Source organism: Chelonia mydas, chromosome 9, assembly GCF_015237465.2.
Source record: "Chelonia mydas isolate rCheMyd1 chromosome 9, rCheMyd1.pri.v2, whole genome shotgun sequence".
In the NCBI taxonomy this organism is placed as follows: Eukaryota; Metazoa; Chordata; order Testudines; family Cheloniidae; genus Chelonia; species Chelonia mydas.
Window position 1 is genome coordinate 23,225,711 of NC_057855.1, and position 24,372 is coordinate 23,250,082.

The window sequence follows — 24,372 nt, forward strand, 5'->3', positions numbered from 1 at the left end:
GACTGGAAGTCCACTGCAAATTACAAATTGTAGGAAAGTTAACAAAAAAGATAATACAATACAAACTGTACTTAGTTCCTTATTTTGTACATTATAGTTTTATTTATAACACTTCATAAAGTATTAGTAAATATACTGTAGTAAGTTCTGTAAAAATAATAGAGGCTTAGTAACAGATCTCACTAGAGAACTTTTATTAAATCTCATGAGAAGTGGGGAGACAGCCATTTGTATTCTAATAAGGTATGAGGGTTGGTCAGGTTCTAGTATACAGTTTATCAAAATAATGGACCAAAACACTACCGCAGCCGTGGACCATAACTACAGGACACTATTTTTTTTTTTTTATAAACTAGAGAATATGGTGTGAAAGCTGGTCTGAGACTAGATCAAGAGAAAAGGCCAGAAGGCCAAGCAGATATGGATTTACTTTGGAAATGACTGCAATGAAGTTACTCAGAAATGGTCATGCCATTTATTGATTTTTTGATAGTATTCCTGACAAAAAAAATCTCTAGGAAAGAAGACAGAACACGGATCAAACAATTATTTTAAGACAGAGGAATGGTAATAAATGAAAAACTGTTGATGTCTCAGGTTACTTTTAACTAGAAGGAAAATGATTAGCCAGTCATCCAAACATTGCAACGATAGCCTCTTCTGGCATGCGTGTGCTGCCATCATCACTTTGGCAAAAGTTTCTCACCTAACACTAATCAATTTCTGTCAATTCTGGGGATGGTTAACCTTTTTTCTTATTAATATACTATTATTAATATTACAGTACATTGCAGCCATGATGTCTTTTGGAATTTGCATTGCTCTACATTTTATGTGAGCTAGGAATAATTTCAAGGCACGATAAGCCACTCCTAATTCAAGAATATTTGTCTTATATTGTTTCCACCAACAAGTCACACAGATAAAATAAATGTGCATTTCTACGTATACAGCTACCAATACCAGATCTCCCACAAACTTGATCAGACTAGAGGAAAGAACTTTATTCCAAGACATCACCTCATATACTCCCAGGTGGGAAGGAGTCAAGGTAATGCTTCTCCAGAACAACTGGCGAGAAAGCATGAGTGCCCTTCAAAAGTGTTGTCTTCCTTCAGAAACTGCAGGTGTTGCTATAACAGCAGATGAAATTGTTACCTCCTTAGATACCCCCCTCCTTGGGTTCCTTGGTTCAAAAGGTCCAAGCCTTCCAAGAGTAAATCCTCAGCTCAGATACCTCAACTACAACTGCCTGCATAGGACGACTAAAGTAGTGCTGGCCCTTGCTTCAAGTTTGGAGGGATTGTACAATACTCTCAAGTAATGACAGCAGATACTTTGGACTTCTTGATCAAAGTCTTTGTTTCCATTTTAAAATCTTCAGTGAGGGTGGTGAGATTGGGGGGGGCGGGGAGTTGGTGGTGCAGTTTTAGGCTTCACCTACAAAATAAGTTTCACCCACATTACACACTACTAAAAATAGATTGTGCGGATGTTCCAAATATGACCATGAATACTCTCTGGGTTCCTTGGGTTTGGCTCTTGTTCACTGAGGACCAAATATACCCATGGCCTTCAACTGGGTCCTCATGCTTAGCTTCCCCTCAGTAAGGCTTGTCTGCCCCACCAAATCCTGTAGAGCTTGGATCCCCTTTTTGGGAGCTCAGATGCCTCGACTCTGCAAGGCTTTTCGGGTTTGTCTCCCCCTTAACTCTGGGTGGAGAAAGTGGTGGCATTCTTGCAAGCCTATTCACTCATGGTGCCAAAATGAACTCTAATTCATAGAAGAGTGAGCAGATCATCTTAATAGGATCCTACCTCTCCTTCCTTGTATTCTTTGATGAACTATAAAATAGTTAATACTTTAAAAAGTCATCACTGAGTATTCAAGTTAGTAGTACTCATTGAGATGAATGGGGAAGTTCACATCTGCAAGACACAGTTTCAGATTCTGCAAAGGGGTAGACCTCAAGTATTGGTCACATAGTTCACATTTCAAGTCTTCAAATTGCGAATTTGAAGATTGCACTTGTGAAAAATCTTCTGACCAATACACCAAACAGGAATCAAAATGTTAGACTTAGAAAAGTACTAGTTTCTGATACCAAAGACTCTCATAGTTGCACTGCTATCCCTCATAAACTAAAATTATCCACAAACCACAACTGTTGGTTAAACTTTTCCAAAATTTCTATTTTTCTACTGATCAGACAATTCGTTTCTTAAAAACCCAGATAAAGATCTGGGTTGAAATCCATTGTTCCACTGACATTGATGGAGCAATGACAATTTTCACCAGCTGAGGATGTGCCCCATGTACTTCATAATTCCAGCTTAAAACAAAATAAAAAAAAAAAAGTTTTCATTAGAAGCTTTTACACCATCTTCAAGTGATACAGTTTTTAGACCAATTATGAACTCAGTTACACCAATATAAATTTACACAACTTCACTGCCTTCATTGGAGTTTATTCCAAATTTACACTGGTATAAACTGAAAGCTATGCCTGGTCCTTGGTCTTCAAGTATCGTACATAAGACTTCTGTTTCAACTATGGAGGTCACAGGGCTGCTGGCCCACTGTAAGAGCTCCTAGAGGCATACCTACACTGACTTCACTTTTGGTCCTTGTGCAGACAATATAATATATTATTATATATAATTATGTTATATATAATAATCGGCTTTGGCGTGTGGGATCTGCAACTTACAGTGGGATCCTTCTGTGCACCTCCCATCAGGTCCCTTCCACTCTTCCTTGGAATCAATAGAAGTTTTTTTTCATTTATTAAAAAAAATTGAAAATTCTAAATAAGCTGAAACAAACACCACCACCACCATTGTTATTTATAGCAGAGTATGCCAGCAAAAAGGAAAATAGATAACATCTTCCAGCAACTGATGCCAAAGAACAGATATACCTAAGATAAAACTCCTAATGCCATTACCCACTCATAACAGATATTACCTAACAAACAGCAACAAAGTCATAGAAGGTCTGTTACCACCATCTTATGATGGACAACACTGACAAGCATCTGCAAAACCACCAATAGACAAAAAATTCTGTATTAGTGCTCACCACAGAAACCTCTGACAAGAGAGGACAAAACTGTAATGGAGTTTCAATACTGTTATAAGGAAAACAAATGGGAATGCCAGAGGACAAAGCACTGCTATTGTCTCATAAGACAATGTTAAAGGCAAAAAGCTATCTCCTCTCTCCTACTGGAAGTTCAATCTATCAGCATGGGATGATGAGTTGAAAGCCTTGGCCAACAAATCCCTTTGTTTTTCATACTCACCACCACTACCAAAAAAACCACCCAGCACAGAAAAAGAAAAGATGAAAATATGGAAGGCCTCAAGAAGATCCATCATCCAATAACAAAGCTATTGAATATCTCATTTTCCTGGAGCACACTGGGATCAGAGGGACATAAAACATTTTATTTTTAGACATATGCATTTTTAGCTCTGCTTTTAGGTATGCTCTTAAGGATCAGAATCAGAAATTTTACTAAATTCTCTACTCCCAAGGTCCATAACAGTCCATGGATAAATAATCATTCAGCTAAAATCTTTTCCCAAGGAGTAGCCATCTTATATTAAACTATTTCTTAAGCTACTATACTTCTCAATTAGATTTAACTCATGAAACAGATGGAGTAATTTTCTACAGATCTGCGCATTAAACAGCCATTGTGTCATGCAAATAGCTTTGTAGTATATCCTTTCCTTGTTCATTTAAGTATGCTGGTTTGCAAAGCCATTACTAAACAATATTAACATGTTGCTGATAGCAATCTAAGTCTTCAAAATGACAAATAGCTGGAAAAGGCAAACGCTTCTCAGATCCATATTCCCTGTATAGATATTCTTTGATCACTGTTTGATTAAACTGACAAACCTATCCTTCTTAAAAAGGTATATGAAGGATGAATTACAAGAGCATCTTGGGTAAATTTCATTTTGTAGTCTACTGATACTTTTAAGTATTGTTAAACAGTATGAAATCTATGTTACAAAGACCACCAGACAGTACATGATCTCTGAGAAAAATGGACTAATGTAACGAACTGTTTCTATTCATTAGCATACATAGTATAAAATATTACAATGATCAGGAAAAAGAGAAGTCACAAAGATGATAATTTCTTTTCAGATTAGCATAACTATGTGGTTTAACACATAAGTCAAAATGTAGAGGAAGACGGGCTGATAAAGTATTTGCTTCCAGAAAATTTTAGGCACTTGGGACTACTTCCTCCAAAGTCACCTTATATTGATCCTTATTATAGTCTATAAAGTTAGGAGGTATTTTAATAAAACCACATTAATACAGTCCAAAGTGCTTTATAATGCGCTTGCTACAAGGAGTCCAGGAACCATTACGTGTTCAGTGATGGGTCATGCACAGCTTGAGACACAAGAACCTATTGCAATGAAAGAGAGAATGCTGGCCAGAAGACTAAAGCTAGCCCTCAAGTTTTCCAGAAGCATCATGATATCTTTAACTTGCAGCTGGACAGGAACCAGAAACAGGCAGAAGACATCTCAATTTAATGACTCATTGGAAGGAGAGCAAGCACCTCTAAAACCTTGTCTACATGATGAAAATTACTGATTGCTAACAATGGAGGTCAGCAACAGGAGCAGATAAACTGATGCTGCACTTTAGTTAACTACAAGTGTAGCCAAGGACAGACTATTTCAGCAATCTAAGTACATTAGTGCAAAGAAAAAATATATATGAATAGCTAACCCAGTATTTTACACAGTCAATAGATACTTCACACATGTTTTGAGCATAATCACAAAGCACCTTGAGTAAATTTCTGGCATGTTCAAAACCCTAGAAGTAAGGAGGAAATTGTGAAATACATATATGAATATGAGAGGAGATCATGTGCACAACCAAAGATGCTACATTCCAAATTTCCATTTAACCTTTCAGGAAAAGTCTAGAACCAATAGATACCTTATGGAACACATTCAATACATGATCAGTTTCCTTCACCTTGAAGATAGATATAAGAAAAATATGCTCAATACAGCTAGATAGGTCAGATTAGGGGTTCCATTAAGCTTGTTTAAACAGAGACACAAATTAAAGTTTGGGAGTACGAAGCAGAGACAATAAGGGCAGGTCTACACTATGGGTTTAAGTCGACCTAAGTTATGTAACTCCAGCTACATGAATAACAGAGCTGGAGTCGACATACCTTAGGTCGACTTATTGCACTGTCTACACTGCACTGGGTCGATGGAAGAAATTCTCCCGTTGACTTACTTTACGCTTCTTGTTCCAGTGGAGTACCGGAGTCAACGGGAGAGCGATCGGCGGTTGGTTTAGCGGGTCTTCACTAGACCCGCTAAATCGACCCCCAGTGGATCGATCGCCACAGCGTCAATCCACCGGTAAGTGGACACAAGCCCTAAGAAACTGCCATCCCTTGAAACCTACAAAATCCTGATTGATAGGTCTTGATTATTTAAAGCAAAAATAAATTTGATTTTGTAAATCGTTTTGGGCATTTCATTGACCCAGCCAGGGGTAGTACTGATAATATAGTTATACCACAAGTCATGGATGAAACTGAGCAGGCAAGTATCTGAAGATATAAAATGTGAGTAAAAAAATAATGAAAATTTCCTACAACACAGAACCGTATTTCCTTCTCTTCATCAGTTTTCCCTCTATATTTTCCTCCTTAAACTGTCATCATTTTTAAATATTAGAAAATTATCCTATTGAGTAGCTCGTTTGTTTTACTTGATGAATATATGTGTATGCAAAGCTAGCCAAAATGAAGGACTTTTCCAAACAATGGAAAAGTAAATAGTTATTTCATTTATATAAGTAGATTACGGCCAGGCACCAGAATTTTTAAATACTGTGCTTTTAGGAAAGCAAGTCAATCTGTTCAATACTTTTATTTTCTTAAACATACCCAAACTCACACTATAAACATGTTAGTAGTTACACAAGCGAAATAAAAACTGTAAAATTATAAACACTATCAAATGTATTTACATAAGAGATCAAATGTAAGATCGAGGAGGGGTCACATATCTTCTGCAAGGATACTCAGACACATCTAATATATACAATAGACTCCAGTGGAATACTTGCATGCATTTCGTTAATCTACTAGTTGCATCCAGCTCTAAAAAAGAATTATACATTTGTTTACATTTTTTGGAATGATATACAACCTGTTCTAAAAATTCAGTAATTTCATCCTTAATATTTGATATATAGCAGGTTACTTTAACAATAAACTTCAATAATTCATTAATAATCCACATTTAATTCTGCATCCTACCCATATGACCAATCCAAAAAAACTATGTACATTGGAAGCACTGATATTGATGTAGTTTTAGCCATTCTACTTACCTCTTCTTTCATTAATTTCCAAATCTGCATTCTAATAGCATCCAAATCAAGGGTTCTCAATTTTTTCTATAATCCGGGCCAATCTGACTCAACAAATTGCCTTGGGACAACCTCTTTTGCAATTCACAACCACATAACACAGAAGTAGACAGAAGAAACAAGCTGAACTATCATTGGGGGTGGGGGAAAGGTAATATTTCCTTACTGAAGGTATCTCACTTACTGATCATGCCTCCTTCACAAAGTTAAATAAAAAGACAATATAGGCAGTTTAGTTATCTAATGCCTGTAAAAGATAAATTTTCATGTCTTGCCCACTAAAACGTCATGCCAAACACAACAACTTAGGATGACTGGACCATTTGTTATGGCTTCTATTTTATTTAAATAGATAAAACACCACATAAACCATAATATATTACAATATTCTTACCCCTCTAACACATCATCATCACACGTCCCCATAACCAAAACTACAATTGAAACTGAGCAGCCCATATTACTCTAATGGAACTCAAGCTTCAATACCGCCACCCTCATAAAATTGGTCTTGCATTGTGTCTGGGCTGGCCCTTGGTGGTCAGAGAGAGAACAACGGGAAGACAACTTCCTTGATCCCTTGCGGTCCAACAATTTGTCCATAAAGTGGGTGAGGATGAGCTGATGATCCCACATCTTTGCTGTGGGTAGCTGTTATAGAGACTATATAAACTGGCCTCCTCATTCGCCAATGGCACTGATGACCATAACTACTGATGGCCAAAGGGCAAGATGTGGTTGCAATAGTGTCACCCCAGCTTGCTGCCCTGATTGACAGTCCCAGGATTACAAGAACAGACATAGGCAAAAGAGGTAGGGCTTCCAACCCCCAACCCAAGCCCAACTTTCTTATGAACACCTTTGTCCATTTACTCCCAAACTTTCCTTCTGGCAAAGGAATACAAGAAATTTCAGGTTGATAGGTTCAGTTTTGGCAAAATGCTTGTGATAAGAAAATCTGGACTCCCAACACCCAATTCTATCTTTACATATGTAATTGGAGAGGGATTCAAATAGCTCCTCACCTCAATGGGATAGAATAAATGGGATGTTTGGAAACAGCATGAACTACACTGCGAGCTAGATTTTTACTCATTTTTATTAGAAAAAAAAAATTACACAATTATATTTGATTGTAGTTTTATTGTCTTGTACAAGGCTGACAATTCTCCCCAAAGCTTTGCCACTTAAAATAATTTTCACTGTGGATTTTTCAGGCCAAAAGTTTATAAGTGGAATACCAAAATTTGACTTTTGATATCCTAGTTAGCAAGAAAAAGAGCAATAAGCTTCCATATGAATTACTGCAAAATTGACAAAAGTTATTTTGTTAAAGAATTTTATGCAGATCTAAACCTTAGATTGATGGACGCAGTTGTCCTACTGAAGCTCAACATTTCATTTAAAGGACCCAATTCCCAGAAATCAACAGTCTGTCTACTGCTCACCTCTTTGCAGTGACAATCTTGTCCTCTTCAGTGCCACCTGAATTATTCTTACACATGCTTGTATAAGCACTTACCAAATCATGCTACGCAGAAAAAACCAGGCTGGTTATTATTATATTTCTATATAAAATTATTATATTACAAATATCTGAACTGCAGCCTCAGAATAAACATCAGACAAAAGCAAGTTATTTAGTTATTTTCCCAAAACTAACCAAATTTGGGAAGGGAGCAACTCGTCATCTAGACAAAACAATACAATGAGTTCCAGCAGAGTTAATGAACTAAGTAGTAGCACTTCAAAGTTAGCTCAAGTGTTTGTCTTCTCCCATTACTTATCAAACGTAATACCTACTTATTGGGAAGTATAAGTGATTACAAACAGAGGGTTATGGTAGATAAGATCTCTGCTCCAACTTTACAGCCCTTTCTTTTACATATTTATTTAAAATAGCAAAATTAACCTCTAATCTACACTGATTTCTCAAGTTCCTGCAGATCTATGGAGAGAAAAGTGAAAGATTACTAAATTAAGGTGTTGACCATACCTTATGAGAGCCACATGGTTTGAGGATTTAAAAAGGAAAAGTACACTTCACTTAGTACAAATGTTGCCTAGCAAGTTGATGGCCACATAAGTAAAAAGTAATATTGATTATGTTTTCATTCACCATAGTAATGAATTTATTTTGATTTGTCATTACACTTACCCACGCTTGGTGGTATACAACTCCTTCTCTTTCCCTCTGCTCCTCTCCTTCTCTTTTATTTTTTCTTTATCTCTGCCTTTACGCCGTTCTCTTTCACGAGATCTGCTATGAGTTCTTCTATGACTAGATCTTTCACTGCTTCGACTATAGGAACGTTGATGAGGTCTTGATCGTGACCTATGCAAAACATACAATATTCAAACTTAGCAATGATAATTTAATTAACACTGCATATCAAATTTCTCATATACAGTCCAGCTGTTCTGTCCATAATCTTCTCCCAATTAAAATAAAAAAAAACATGCCTGACAATGCAAGTGATAAATTAAAAAGGAATCAATTGTTGACAAAGTATGATTTCTGTACTGAAAATGACTTAAAACATGAGACCATCTTACTCAACATACCTGCTCCATAATATTAAACAATGCAAGGTCTATACAGTGCTCAAAAATGAGCTGAATTGTATTCCTTCTTGTACATCCAAATGATTTCCTACATTCCAATCAGTTGCACCTGTGCAAATCCATTGATGTTAAAAGGGTTGCACACATGTCACAGAGTTTAATTTGTTAATAAAGGGCAGCCTTTACTACTGGTGATGATGTCCCAGAACAACAAAGCCATTTTTGTGTCTTGTGTCTGAGAGCCCAGGCTGAGCACAGAGGGATGACAGTTATGGGGGATGACAGAATAAATTTTTTAGAGTAGAACTACACTTTAAAGAAAAGCCTGCAAACGTAGGCCCCAATCTGACCAGTGACTCCACACCAGGGTACTTGTATAGTCACTTGCAGGTTCAGCGTCTTAGGGCTTGGCTACACTTACATTGTATAGGGCTGTAACTTGCTGGCTCAGGGGTGTGAAAAATCACGCCCCCTGCGCGCAGCAAGTTAGAGCACTTTAAAACGCTAATGTAAACAGGCTCCCAGCGCTCAGAGCTAATCCCCTTGTGGAGGTGGATTACCAGGAGCACTGGGAAAGTTCTCTCCCAGCACTCAAGCGCGATCACACTCACACTTCAAAGCACTGCCGCGGGAGTGCTCCTGCGACAGCGCTTTGAAGTTTCCGGTGTAGCCATGCCCTTAGTTGCTAAGTATAATATTCTGTGTTTGCTTTCACTTCTTTGCCAGTATACTGGAATTAACATACCTATTCTTGCCATTGAATCTTTTCAACTTCCACAAGAGATCAGAATCTCAGATTTACACCTCTTCCAAAAGGTGGCATCTCTAGCAGCACAATCACCCCTATTATCAGTCCTGGGTCACTGTATCAATACTAATTCAAAGGTCACATTACCACCTAATAATAATCAACAGTATACTGAATTGCTATAAGGATATTGTCTATCCTGTAAAATGGGTATCTGTTATATCATCATAAACAGAATTGGATAGCAGGTAGCAGTGTCCCCTCACAATGTAATTGACTGGGGATGAAAGAAAGAAGGCTTGACTTACAGGATAAAAATATTCAGAATCTGCCAACCAAAAGTGGGATCTGATAAAGCCAAGACATCAAGTTTACACATCATTGCCTTTAAGATACTCTCACTCGAGACGGTAATCTTGATCTTAATGAATATCACAGGTAATGCTAAAACTAACTCCTTCACAGAGTCATAGAAATTAAACATGGAAGAGACACGTCACCTAGTTCATGCCCTAGACAGGTGTCTTCCGCAGTACTTTGTTCAGTACAGTTTGAATTGACTCACTGGTTTATCTAATGCAAAATGTTACCTGTTTGATTAGGGATTCCTCCACCTTTTGGGGTCCACCACTTGAAACAACAGCCAAGGAATCATATGCTCTGGCAATTTCTATTTCTAGAGGGCTCACCTTTTCGGCCCCAACTTAACTGGCGCCTCTGTTAACTTGCACTGACAATTTTATATGTGCAAATAATTGCCATTTAAGTCAGTTAGATGTTTAAGTACCAGTCTTACGGGCACACAGACATCTAAATGGCAAAACGTGGCAAAAGAAAAAAAGCCAATGTTTAAAAATGCAAACTAACATCCTCACACTAAGTTTGTAACAATAACTGAAAAAACAATTTAAATAATTTTGACAATAAAGGTTTTCTTTACAAAAGCTATTGTTTCTTCATTTACTATGCCTCTTGTAACTCATTAAGTTCTGTGATTGTTACCGTTTTAGTTTTACAGTTCCAGTGAAAGAGCCACACACATTGTCTGACTGATACAGCTTGTGTTCCCCGACCCCCACACGTGTGTGAGGCAAGCACACGACTAATAACAGGATGTTTACAATGAAGACAACAGTAAAAATGTGTCACCTCCATGGAAATCTTCTCCGCAGGAAGGTAGTACTACAACACAATTGCCACATGGAATTATTGAAAGTTCTTTGCAGAAATTCTACTTTTCATCTTGATTACACACAAAGTATGTTGTGGGATAATTTCATTGGATATTTGCACAGTACACAAATGGGGCACTAAATACACAAACTACTTAGAGATACCTAATCAATCACCTATGTGTACTGATTACCACCAGTGCTATAATGCATATATAAATTAAAACACAGCTCCAGAAAAATGGGAGGGTACAAGTGAAAGATGTCCTAACCCCCAGTTGTTTTAAGGACCAGAAACGGGAAAGATTGAGCATAAGTAAAGTGAGAGGCTGAGGAAAATAGGAGACAAACTGTGGAGCAAGTCTAATCTTAAAGTTTCATTACATTTTAGAGTACTTGTGACACATATGTTCTGAAAATCATATTTGTATTTAGAATAAATACGATGCCTCTAATGGTGGAGAACTTTGGACTACTGAAGAAGTTTGGTTTTCCAGCATTAGCTTTCTCCTTCACAATCCAACAGCAAAACTATCATCATGTATTTATGAATTCACAACAGATGAACCCCAATGTAGCAAGTCTTTTTTTTTTTTTCACTTGCGCTAGAAGAGGTAGTGGAACAATCAAGAGAGGCAGAGTTGCTATCTGCTTTTCATTCCCTTCTAGAATTAGGCAGAGGGGGCCACGCAGAGCACTTTGTTTTACAGGTACCAAGATCTCCCATGAATCCTCCATAAAGATCTCGATGACACTGTCATGGAGGTACTCTGCAATCCTCTGCTGACAGTTTCTGGGGAGGGCTGCCTTATTTCTTCAGCCACTATAGGACACTTTCTCACACCACTGAGCGATTACTTCAGAAGGCACCATAGCAGTACATAACCTAGCAGCATACGGACCCGGGCAGCATCGGGATGCCAGCAGGAGCTCTGCTCTCTCTGCCTCTGTTAACCTCAGGAGTGAAATGTCAGCTAAAATCACCACTGCCTGTGGAAAATGGTGCCATTATTCAGTTCCATTGCCCTATACAACTATAATCATGCCAGAAAACTATTCCCTCTTAATTTCCCCAACCACCTTGAGGGCCACAGTCACCATGGCTGATCAATGAATCCCAAGCTCATCAATCCCAAGCAGAAATGAGAACGTACAAGCAATTGGGGAGCAAGGGGAGTGAGTTCAGCTTCTTAAGTTTAAATTTCCATCACAATTACCCTCACGATGGTACAGCTTTTGCCACTGTGGCCTTCAGGGTCTCCCCCTCCATACCTGCAGAACAACTGAGATAGATAAGGAGAAAGAAAAGACTGTATATGACATGTTCCAGAAGATCCTGCAAGCCAGTGCTGCATCAGAGAATGAGTGCAGGGCCTGGAAGATCACCCTTACAGACAGCAAGGAGAAGGACAGAGTGGAGAGAGGAAAGGAACAGGAAAAGGAGAGGGATGAGCAGTAGGAGATGCTTGCACTTCTCAGACAGCAAACAGAGATGCTGCACACTCTGGTAGATCTGCAGGTTCAACAAACCCATCTCATCTCTCTCTGCAGCCCACATAAGGGACCTCCTTATACCTCCCCTCAACATTCCACGGGGCACCCCTACCACTCCGCCCTGGGGAACATTAAAGACAATCACAACTTCACTGACCTGTGAAAGCCACAGTTGGTGTGTGTTCCTGAAATGGAAATTAGTGTTCTTTCCCCTTCATAAGTTCTATTCCATTAATTTATTACGTTTTAAATGGTTTTTAATGCCTGCTTCACATTACAGAATCAAATTCTATTTATTTGGAACAAAATTTATCTTTATTAGTTCACAACACTGGTGGTGAGCAGGTCTAACACCCACTAATTTCCTGTTACTTCACTTTGTCATAGAACCCATAACATCATTCACAGACCATATTAATAGGTGCATTGACAATGTTATATTCCTAAAAACACAGCAATTACTAAAAGATTCACACCAGGCTGCAAAAAAAGCAAGGCCAGGTAGAGCACACTAAAGCAACACACACTACCCAGGTTCACTATCACAATGGTCCTTCAAAGCCCCCCTGAGATGTATAGCTCTGCGTTGAGCTCTTCTAATAGCTCTTGTATCTGGCTGTTTAAATTCAGCAGTCAGGCACTCCACCCTCACCCTGGCAGATACTTCCCCTTTTGCTTGGGGTGAATACACCCAAGAGTTCTGAACGAACTCAAATGTGAAATTTCAGGACTACTAACTGTTGTCTGTAACCTATCATTTAAATCAGCTTCTGTACCAAATGACTGGAGGATAGCTAATGCGATGCCAATTTTTAAAAAGGGCTCCAGAGGTGATCCCGGCAATTACAGGCTGGTAAGCCTGACTTCAGTACCGGGAAAACTGATTGAAACAATAGTAAAGAACAAAATTGTCAGACACATAGATGAAGATAATTTGTTGGGGCAGAGTCAACATGGTTTTTGTAAAGGGAGATCATCCCTCACCAATCTACTAGAATTCTTTGAAGGGGTCAACAAGCATGTGGACAAGGAGGAGCCTGTGGATATAGTGTACTTAGATTTTCAGAAAGCCTTTGGCAAGGTCCCTCAAAGGCTCTTAAGCAAAGTAAGCAGTCATGGGATGAGAAGGAAGGTCCTCTCAGGGATTGGTAATTTGTTAAAAGATAGGAAACAAAGGGTAGGAATAAATGGTTAGTTTTCAGAATGGAGAGATGTAAATAGTGGTGTCTCCCAGGGGTCTGTACTAGGCCCAGTCCTATTCAACATATTCATAAATTATCTGGAAAAAGGGGTAAACAGCGAGGTTGCAAAATTTGTAGATGATACAAAACTACTCAAGACAGTTAAGTCTCAGGCAGACTGCGAAGAGCTACAAAAGGATCTCTCAAAATTCGGTGACTGGGCAACAAAATGGCAGATGAAATTCAATGTTGATAAATGCAAAGTAATGCACATTGGAAAACATAATCCCAACTATACATATAAAATGATGGGCTCTACATTAGCTGTTACCACTCAAGAAAAAGATCTTGGAGCCATTATGGATAGTACTCTGAAAACATTAACTCAATGTGCAATGGCAGTCAAAAAAATGAACAGAATGTTGTGAATCATTAAGAAAGGGATAGATAATAAGACAGAAAATATCATATTGCTGCTATATAAATCTATGGTACGCCCACATCTTGAATACTGTATACAGATGTGGTCTCCTCATCTCAAAAAAGATACACTGGACTTGGAAAAGGTCCAGAAAAGAGCACCAAAAATTATTAGGGGCATGGAACGGCTGTCGTATGAGGAGAGATTAATAAGACTGGGACTTTTCAGCTTGGAAAAGAGACAATTAAGGGGGGATAGCATAGAGGTCTATCAAATCATGACTGGTGTGGAGAAAGTAAATAAGGAAGTGTTATTTACTCCTTCACATAACACAAGAACTCGGGGCCATCCAATGAAATTAATAAGCAGCAGGTTTAAAACAAACAAAAGGAAGTATTTTTTCACACAACACACAGTCAACCTGTGGAACTCCTTGCCAGAGGATGATGTGAAGGCCAAGACTATAACAGGGTTCAAAAAAGAACTAGATAAATTTATGGAGGATAGGTCCATCAATGGCTATTAGCCAGGATGGGCAGGGATGGTGTCCCTAGCCTCTGTTTGCCAGAAGCTGGGAATGGGCGACAGGGGGGTGGATCACCCGATGATTACCTGTTCTGTTCATTCCCTCTGGGGCACCTAGCATTGGCCACTGTTGGAAGACAGGATACTGGACTAGATGGACCTTTGGTCTGACCCAGTATGGCTGTTCTTATCTTCTTGTGCTTCACAGATATTATGCAGGACACAGCAGGCAGCTACAATCATTGGGATGTTTTTTCTCATTGAGATCCAGTCTTGTAAGTAAACAACACCAAGTCACATTAAAACAGTCATTCTGCACCTACTGAGCCATTACTTGAAGCGCTTGGTGCTGTCGAGGTAGCCAGCGTACAGCTTCATGAGACCTGGGAGCAAGGGATAGGCTGGGTCTCTCCTAGCATCACTATTGTCATTTCAACATTCTCAGTGGTAATCCACCTGTCGGGGAAGAAAGTCCCTGCTTGCAGCTCTCTCAACAGTCCTGTGTTCTTAAAGATTCACGTGTTCTGCACTTCACTGACCAGCCCATACTGATGTCAGTAAAGCATCCCCGGTGATCCACCAGCACCTGCATTACCGTAGAAAAGTAGCCGTTTCTGTTGACATACTCTATGGTAGGGTGGTCTGGTGCTAAAATAGGGATATGCATGCCATCTATCTCCCCACTGCAGTTCGGGAACCCCATTGCTGCAAAACCATCCATTATGTCCTGCACATTGCGCCGAGTCACAGCCCTGCAAAGCCCTGCACACTTGGATGACAACGCCCACCCCTGTAGTGGATTTCCCAACTCGAAATTGATTCCCAACTTAAAGGCAGCAATCTGGCATTCCAAGTTTCCACAGTGCAACTGCAACTCACTTTGCAACCGTCGGTGTGGCTCTCATTTTCGTGTCCCTGCGCCGGAAGGCTGGGTTGAATTCAGCACACAGATCCAGCAATGTGGCCTTGCACATCCAGAAGGTCTGCAGCCACTGTTCATCATCCCAAACCTGCAGGCCAATGCAATCCCACCAGTCAGTGTTTGTTTCTCAGGTCCAGAACTGGCACACCACCATCTCCAGCTGCTCCATGAATGCCTCCAACAACCTTGAATTGTTTCTATGTGCCACAGCAATTCCTCTAAGGAATCATCACGTTCCCCGTGGCTCCTCTTGCAGCTCTGCAAATACTACAGGATCATGTGCCATGTGCTTGCAATCCTCATGACAATAGTGCAGAGCTGTGCATGCTCCATGCTTACGGCAGACAGCAAGGAGGGATATGTGGGTTTGTGGGGATTTTTGAAAACAAGAATTGAAATATTATGGGATGCAGATGTAATTATGGGATGAAGAATACTGCATTATGGGACGCTGATCCCATGCTCCCAGTCACCTCTGTGCAACTCATTGCGGCCCCGTCAGGCATTGCAAACACTTCCCAACATTACCCTCTGCTGGATGGTGATGAGTTGCACACTGAGATACCCACCCTTGGTGTACTACATTCTGTATCGATACAAACACTCCTGGTGAGTATACACAGCACTGATATGAGGAGCCACATGTTCACACACACAAGCAATGTAATAACTGCATTGATTGTATACCGACGTAAATCAGGTCGACATAGTTTTGTAATGTAGACATGACTTATGAAGATAGAATGGATTGCCCACTAGATGAATGGGTTGAGGGCTTGAAAAAATTAGAAAAGGGAGATGCAAGAGACGCCAAGTGCCCTGTAAGGAAATAGAAACCAAGGATAAAGGAAGAAAAAAGTATCCCTTAGAGGAATTAATAGTAAGGAGAAAGTAAAGCACTTTAAATAGGAAAGTTAATGAGAATAAAATTAGAGATAAAGTTGATACACTGAGAGAATGGTTATGTAAATGAAGTCAAACAGAAGTAACTAGAAGTAATAAGGAAGAGAAAGGTGTTCAGACTTTCTGGTGACAGGCACAATATAAAAACCTTAGAAAGCTAAGGAACTACAGAAGCGTATTTAAAGAAGACAGGAAAAACTGCACATTTTTAAAGTTATAAAGTTAGTTTTATTAAGCTGCCACATGAGGCAAAAACTACCATTTTTTACTGGACATCACCATCAACGAGAACTACTAGCATTTCTTGTGAGACAGCTGATCTGCATACTTATAGATGTGAGAGAGATTATTTCTATTATCTGGCCAAGAAAAAAATGTTTTGGTTTTGCTCTATTCATCAAACAACTAATTTGCTGCTCGTCTAATTGCAAATTGTTTTAAAATCAAAGAATCATGGGCTAAAGATATTCACTTTATGTCATGGGTGGCGGATAGCCTCCGGCTGGTCCCGCCGCCAGAACCCAGGGCCCCTCCCCCCCAAGCGCCAGGCAGGCAGCATACCACCCCCACCACCCAAGCACAGGGAGGGCAGTCCCAGTGCCCCCAGACACCCCCCCCCAGCGCTGGGCGGCCCCAGCGACCCCAAGTCCTGACCGCAGGCAAGTCTCAGCCAACCTAGCCCTAACCCCAGCCCTAGCACACTTCCCTGAAGAGTTGCAGCCAGCCTGCCTGGGCTGGGACCAAGGGGGAAGGGCAAGCAGGAGGGGCCTTCTGGGAGGAGCGTGGGCAGGGCTATGCTGGGCTGTTTGGAGAGGCATAGCCTCCCGCAGCCTATGATACGAACCAACCATGCTTGATGTCATTTCATCAGATTGCATATGCAAAATATCACCTGACTTGGTGAGTATTTGAATTGGATTCCATACAAAGAACAGCATTTGTTGGGCAGAAAGGGTTTTAAGGGTACAGCTGATAGCATCACCTTTCAGATAAAACAGAAATGAAGCCCCGATCACTTCTGGTGATTACAAATGACATTTACAAAAATGAAGGGATTAACCCCACTGTCTTGGATAAAATAAAATTTGAATAAGTTACACCTGTACTAACTAAAGTTCCAATAAAAACTGGTAGCCTTCCCAAATGACTGAATAGGAGTACATACACTCTGTTCAAAGAGGAAAGTTAACCTCTTTCTGGGGTTTGGCTTTATTGGTAAATATTCCTACATCTTAAACTTTTGGTACGTAATTTCCTTTTTTCAAAAAGCGGGGGAAACATAAAATGCAAAACAACCCCCACCCCATAACACATCAGCTGCAGGATTTGAAGCCTGAATCTTCAGCATTGCCTTCTCCACTTGAGCTACAGCAGTTGTTCTCAAACTATTGTACTGATGACCCCTTTCACACTGCAAGCCTCTGAGTGCGACCCCTTATAAATTAAAAACACTTGTTTATATATTTAACACTATTATAAATGCTGGAGGCAAAGCGGGGTTTGGAGTGGAGGCTGACCACTCGCGACCCCCCATGTAATAACCTCGCGACTCCCTGAGGGGTCCTGACCCCCAGTTTGAGAACCCCTGAGCTACAGGACTAGCTACATTAGATACTAACTAAAGGCTGTTATCTCAGAGTAGGGAATGGGCTAGTGATTAGGAACATATGGTGAGTTGTGGGAGGGGGTTCAGCTCAACTCTGAAAAAATCCCTACAGTTACAGCTGGTCTGGCAGCTACCAGGCATCATAGGCATCCACTTCCCTGCTTTCCCCTGGGTGCTCGACCCGTCCTCTGCCCCCAACCCCACCCCCACCCCCACCCACACCCCAACCCCTTCCCCAAAGTCCCCTCCCCAACCCCACCCCCTCCCTGCCCCTATTCCAACCCCTTCCCCAAATCCCTGCCCCGGCCCCACCTCTTCCCCGCCTCCTCCCCTGAGCGTGCCACGTTCCCGCTCCTCCTCCTCCCTCTCAGCATGCTGCCAAACAGCTGTTTGGCAGCAGCCAGCCGGGGGGAAGTGCTGGGAGGTAGGTGGAGGAGCGGGGACGCGGTGCAGGGGGGCAGGGAGGGCAGGGGCAGGGAGTGGGGAGGGTGCAGGAAGTGGGGAGGGTGAAGGGAGCTTAGCTGCCAGTGGGTGCAGAGCACCCAGTAATTTTTCCCCATGGGTGCTTTAGCCCCGGAGCACCCACAGAGTCGGCGCCTATGCCAGGCATCCCAGTATAGTATGTGGTACTGATACTACTTTAGGGGCAGCATCAGCCTAGAGCTCCTTAGAATGTTCATGGGCAGCATTTTGGCATGTTGCCAAAATTCAGCTAAGGAATACAAGCAAAAGAAATAGTTTATAATTCAACTAAATCTGGATGGCACTTCATGGGACAAAAAAAGGCCATATCACTAGTGCCAGGGCTTTGTTCCTGCCAAATGTCAAAGGCCTGCTGCAACAATGGGGGGGACAGAGCCTCCCAAAGAAAGGCTACAAGAATCTCTGACAATGGAAAGTGTTAAACAACCTAAATATAGGGGGTCATTACTGGTTCCTCCTGTAATAGTATGCTATTGTGTCAGACAAGTGCCTTCAACCTCTTGGGAACTGTACATATCCAGTATAACTTTATAAAACAAAGTGAATTGTTTTTAAAAATGGTTGATTAGTTTCCTACTTTGGTTAAAAGTCCAAAATCCTAAGAAATTAAGCTTTGGAATTCAACAGTATACCTAGTGTGAAACATATGGCAATTTTGTCCAATACCTTTGAGACACCCTATTGAATTAAGTTTAAGTATCTTTGAGGTCCATTGTATTAAGAGAATAGTTTATATATTACTGTGGGCCGGGATTTTACCTCACCTCTGGAGGGGAGAATGTAACAGATGTAAGACCGGGGGGTTCAAATAACTATACTGAACAACATGCCAGACAACAATGGACTAGTGGAAGAAAAAAGTTTTAAGTGGTTTTCCTGGGGAATATCGAGAGGGTGGAGAATGCTAATGTTCCACCTCCAGTTCTGCAAAAACCCAGCCTTTTAAAGCTACGCCATGAGGAGTGGGCAACCATCTGCTGATCACCTGTTACGTAAGGCTAAGATAAAAGGCCCAAACTGTATACGAGAAAAATTGAACTATTCATGGTTGTTCTGCTTCTAAATTTAAGTTATGAACATGTAACCATGGAGAAATCCCAACTGTGGGTGTTGAAGGACTGACCCACCAGAGCCCAAGACTGGAATTGCGCTGACCTTTTGTAAGCTTTTTAGCATGCGTGTAAGTTCATTTATTTTTTTTAACATATTTTCTCTGTAATGCTTTCACCTCAAGATAGGATGACCATCCATTCTGTTTTTAACGGGACAGGCCCGTACTTAAGCCATCTTGCAGGTGTCCCACCTTTTTTTTTTTTTTTAAACAGGCAAATTGTCCCATATTTTCTACTCCCCCTGCTCGTCAGTCAGCCATCAGCGCAGCCCCAACCCAGTCTTGTTTGCAGCTGGCAGGTAAGTGAGGGCAGGCGGTGGCCACTCAGTAAGAGCATGTGGTGGCCTCAGGCCTGGTGCAGAGGCGGGAAGAGGCAACGTCAGGTAGGAAGAGAGGCAGACCTGTGGGGGGAAAGGTGTGTTAGGGGTGTGTGTCACCCTCCCCATGTTAAACCTAAAGTAGGGGTTCTCAATGGGGGTCCGCAAGCCCTTTCAGGGGGACCACTGGGAGCCGATGCTGAAACCCAGAGCCTGAGCCCCTGTGCCCCGATCCCCGGTGCCTGCCGTGGGGCTGAAGCCCTGATCCTCAGCATTCCCCTCCCCTCGCTGCAGCCTGGAGCTGTGGGGATGAATGCCCGAACCCTGGCAGTCCCCGCGGGGCTGAAGGCAGGAGCTGAGGCGCTGAAGCCCCAGTCCCCATTGCCAGCACCGGGGCTAAAGCTGGAAGTGGCAGGGCTGAATCCCAGATCCCCAGTGCTCCCCATGGGGCAGAAGCCCCCGAGCCCATGGGCAGAGTTGGGGGACACCTGGGATGTTGTCCAATCCCCAAACTGGAGTGTAAGTGCAGGGCAGTTCCAGGGGGCAGCTCCAAACCCCCCCCCCCCCCCAACACACACACACCCCTCCTTCTCTCCCTGGCTCCTGGCCTGTTAGGAGGCAGGAAGCCAGAGCCGGGCACTGCAGTTGCTTCTCTGGCTGGTGCCATGGAGCCGGCAGCCATGGTATTCCCTCCTCTCTTACAGCTACTGGTACAGGGGGTTGAAGTTGCTCAACTCCTAGCCCCCTTTTCTCATGCAACCAGTAAGAGCCACAGGGGCTGCAGACCCAGCTCCATGGCTGGCAGAGCCCTCAGGGAACAAGGATCGCAGGGGACCCCTAGCTACCCCTTCCCTGCACCCTGAGCTACCCCCCTGCCTGCACACAGCCCCCGGTCCAGACCCCCCAAAGCCCTCCCTCCCCTGCTGGACCCTGGAGTTTTTATAGAATGTTGGGGCGGAGTTACTGCACAGTTCTGATTGATTGCCGTTGAACTCACTTGAATATGAGCAATTTTATCAGGTATCCCGCATTCAACATAGGGAAATATAGTCACCATACCTCAAGAATAAATGTACTTGCTTATAAAAAGCTGTGTGGTACCTTTTAACTCTGACAATTACACTGTTTATAGCCTCTGGAGAGAAAGCAAAGTACAGATGCTGGCCTGTGTAGGAAGTTTGGCTTGCTGGGAATAGCACAGTGTATGCAGGAAACTGCGCAGCCTGGAAATCCCCTGGTCAGGAGGGAGAGCAGTCTCTACCCAAAAAAGAGGTGACTGCTGAAGAACTGGTTGTCTAGAGTGGGTGGATTTGAGGGACCATGGAGGAGGAATACAAGTGCACTGGTCCTGAACTGACACCTCTCAGTAAGAATCTATTGTTTCTTTCTCAATGCCCCTTATTAAATTTAACTCTTTAACGTAGTCTTCACAGTGGTATGCTGAGGTTTAGAAGTTTATGAAGACATGAAAATTAAAATGCACTAAACTCATGAGACAAGTTGTGCTAATTATTATTGTATTTAAAAAACCCATATATTCCCATCTGTAGCCTAGTAAGGCACAGTACATTTCAGTCACATTCTATCTTAATGACCTATGTTACTGAAGTTAGCTTAAATAAAAATGTAACTTTATGAAATGCATCTTTTTTTTTTCCGGTTTGGAACAGGTTTTATAGATTTAAGAAGTCATCTGAGCTCAGAAAAAAAGAAAATCTGTATATAACCATTACTGAAGATGAAGTTTTCCAAAATATTTTTAATACATTGTTATTGCTTAATTTTCTGAAATCAAATAAAAATTGCTTATCATTTGAACAGTAAAGCCAATTTTTAATAATACTATTTTGTGTACTGTAACAAAAATTAAAAGCTGCCATTTATTAAGGTCAAATATCAAAATGTTAAAAATTACAAAAACTCTGGGTGGCGAGGGTGGAAAGGGAAGTCAAGATTGAGTGTAGACTGCCAACCTCCCCCATCCACCCCCCGCCCCCAGAAAAACCCATAACCACCCAACACCCACCCACTATGCCAAAGGTTAAGTCATTTAGTCAAGTTCAAAGATCTTCAAAGAGTGCTTAGATCCAGATAAGCCCATATGTTACCAAAATTCTGTGAAAAAGCTATTACTTTCCAATCTGCTTTTCATGTCTACATTACAGAACACACAGATGCTTAGCATCACTCAATATCCCTAAATTCTCACACCAGATAATCAAGGGTCACCAATAACTTTCCTAACTAAAATCCTAAGAAATGTCTTTATTCCATCAACACTTAGTCCAATTGTAAAAACTGAAAGTATCCATAAAAGCACATTCAGTTACTGCACAATAAGTGTTAATTTGTTAATTTCTTCACAGGTAATCAATTAAAATGTAAAATATTGGACGAAATTAGTTGCACTAAATTTAACAGCTGCTCCATAAGCATAATTAGTTTCACAAGGACCATATGTATTCTGAACAGAGACAGAGTTGAAACAAATAAGCAGATTTTAAAACAAGTTTGAGGAAATCTGCATTTAATTAGCAGGTGGGCACTACAACTGCATAATGTTTTTATACATTTATATTTATGAAGTGACAGAAGATCTAAAGGCTTTTTAAAATGGCGTTTATTGTTTGAATGGGAACTGTTTTGCTGCATGCTAAAGTGATTTAAATCCTTATAGCTCTTCTTTGAAAAAAATCATAAATGGTGAAAGAAAACATGTGGAAAACTGTAAAACTAGAAAGAATTTGCGACAAAAAACAGATACACATACCATAACCAAAAGGAAACTACACTTAATTAAATGTACACTACATCTGGAATATCAGCCTAATAAAACGTGAAACTATTAATTTTCATTGTTCTAAAGGAAATGAGGTCAGTGTCGTTTAGTATTTCCCCAATTATATTGCACTAAAGCATTGGACTATATCTTCTAGGTACAATCTAATCTTCTCAAAACATTACAATTTGAAAACAGTCACCAAGATGTACTTTAAGAAATGGAAAGGAGGACTAAGGGACTTTAAAAAAACAAAAACAAAAGAAGAGTGCAAGCACTCAAGTACAAGAAAATGAGCACTGTTCCAGTGAAGGCAAGTGTTAGGTACAAATGACTTATCTGGCAAATAACAGCCACCACCCAACTGAAAGTTTCTAAGATGTCAAGTTCTTTACTGACACTCTTTATAATAGTCTTTCAGCTGATAACAATCCCTGCTAACTTCTTATAAGCCCAACAACAACAACAAAATCAAACTTGTCCTTAACATTTCAGATAGACATGAAAAGGAAAATAGTCACTATTGGAAAGAGCAACATGATGAAAACAAATGCACGGTGGCAAACTACACTACCCACTAACTTTCATATTCAGAATAGAGACATTGTCTAAACCCTGGTACAACTGATTAAAGCAAATTGAAGCACTCTGTCAAAGTACATTAAAAGGGGCTTTTTATTGAACTATCACTAGCGAGGAAAAGACTTCACAGGATGAGTTCTTAAAGAATCAAAACTATGGTTTCAAGCACCATAAATCCACTGTTCACAGTGAGGAAGTTAATAAATAATAAATTGTAAGACAGTATTACTAAGTGCAGACATACTCCATGCTGTACGATGCTCAAAGTCAAGGTAATTAGATGCTTACAATCTAAAAACACAGAGAGTTTAGGTAAGAATACTCAGGGAGATCTAGGGGAGAGTAATAAAACTGTTTTTAAATAAAATGGGAGTGGAGAAGAGATTATATTTACATAATTATTATTTGAAGGCAGAAGACATGGTATTTAAGGGTTTTAAAGGAAAGTTGGAAGCCAGGTGTACTGTGGTAAAGACGGTTATTCAAAGCACAGGGGTTAGACATGGTAGAAGGCAGAAATATAAGATGGAGAGGAGAAAAGGTGAGTGGTGAAGTTGACATTACTAATGGAGAAAAGTGAGATGAATAATAAACAGAAGCAGATACATAAGCATAGACAGAGCTGTGCAGAGCTGGGAAAATTAAGGATATTAATTGATTCACTAGATATGCAGCCTGAGCTTCTGCATCTCAGTATTAAGGAGCCCTTCAGTTATAAACCAGTACAAGCGCACAATTAACACATTTAAGAAAATAAGTATTTTATTTTCAAGGTGTTATGAAAAATGAAATATTTATTTTGAAAATTATGACGTTTTCTCAATGGACTGGACCAGAATACAGAGGATAGCAGGATATGTAGGAAGATGTTGCTTTTAGCTTTATTGTGTTTATTCATTTGTGTTCCTTCTGTCACAAATCCATATCTCCAGACTCTGACCTTCCAGACCACCTTCCCTCACTTGTGAAGAGGCCCAAACCACACCTATGTTTGCTACAATACCTTCAATGCATAGAAGAGATCGCTTAGAAAATCTGAGAGACTCCGGTGCCAAAAATATATTGACGATACATCTCCTGCTCAGTACATACAGGCAATGCCATTTGACAAAGGTGTCCGA

The 24,372-nt window shown here is 40.7% G+C and overlaps 1 protein-coding gene across 2 annotated transcripts in view; it reads right to left on the reverse strand.

Annotated features, from left to right (window-relative positions):
- The window catches only part of RSRC1 (arginine and serine rich coiled-coil 1), a 348,720-nt gene that overhangs the window by 264,931 nt on the left and 59,417 nt on the right, over positions 1 to 24,372 (reverse strand). For both annotated transcript variants that reach the window (XM_037908129.2, XM_037908127.2), the window contains one exon: positions 8,601 to 8,777. In XM_037908129.2, the coding sequence (XP_037764057.1) occupies positions 8,601 to 8,777 (177 nt within the window). The remainder of the gene's footprint in view (positions 1 to 8,600; positions 8,778 to 24,372) is intronic.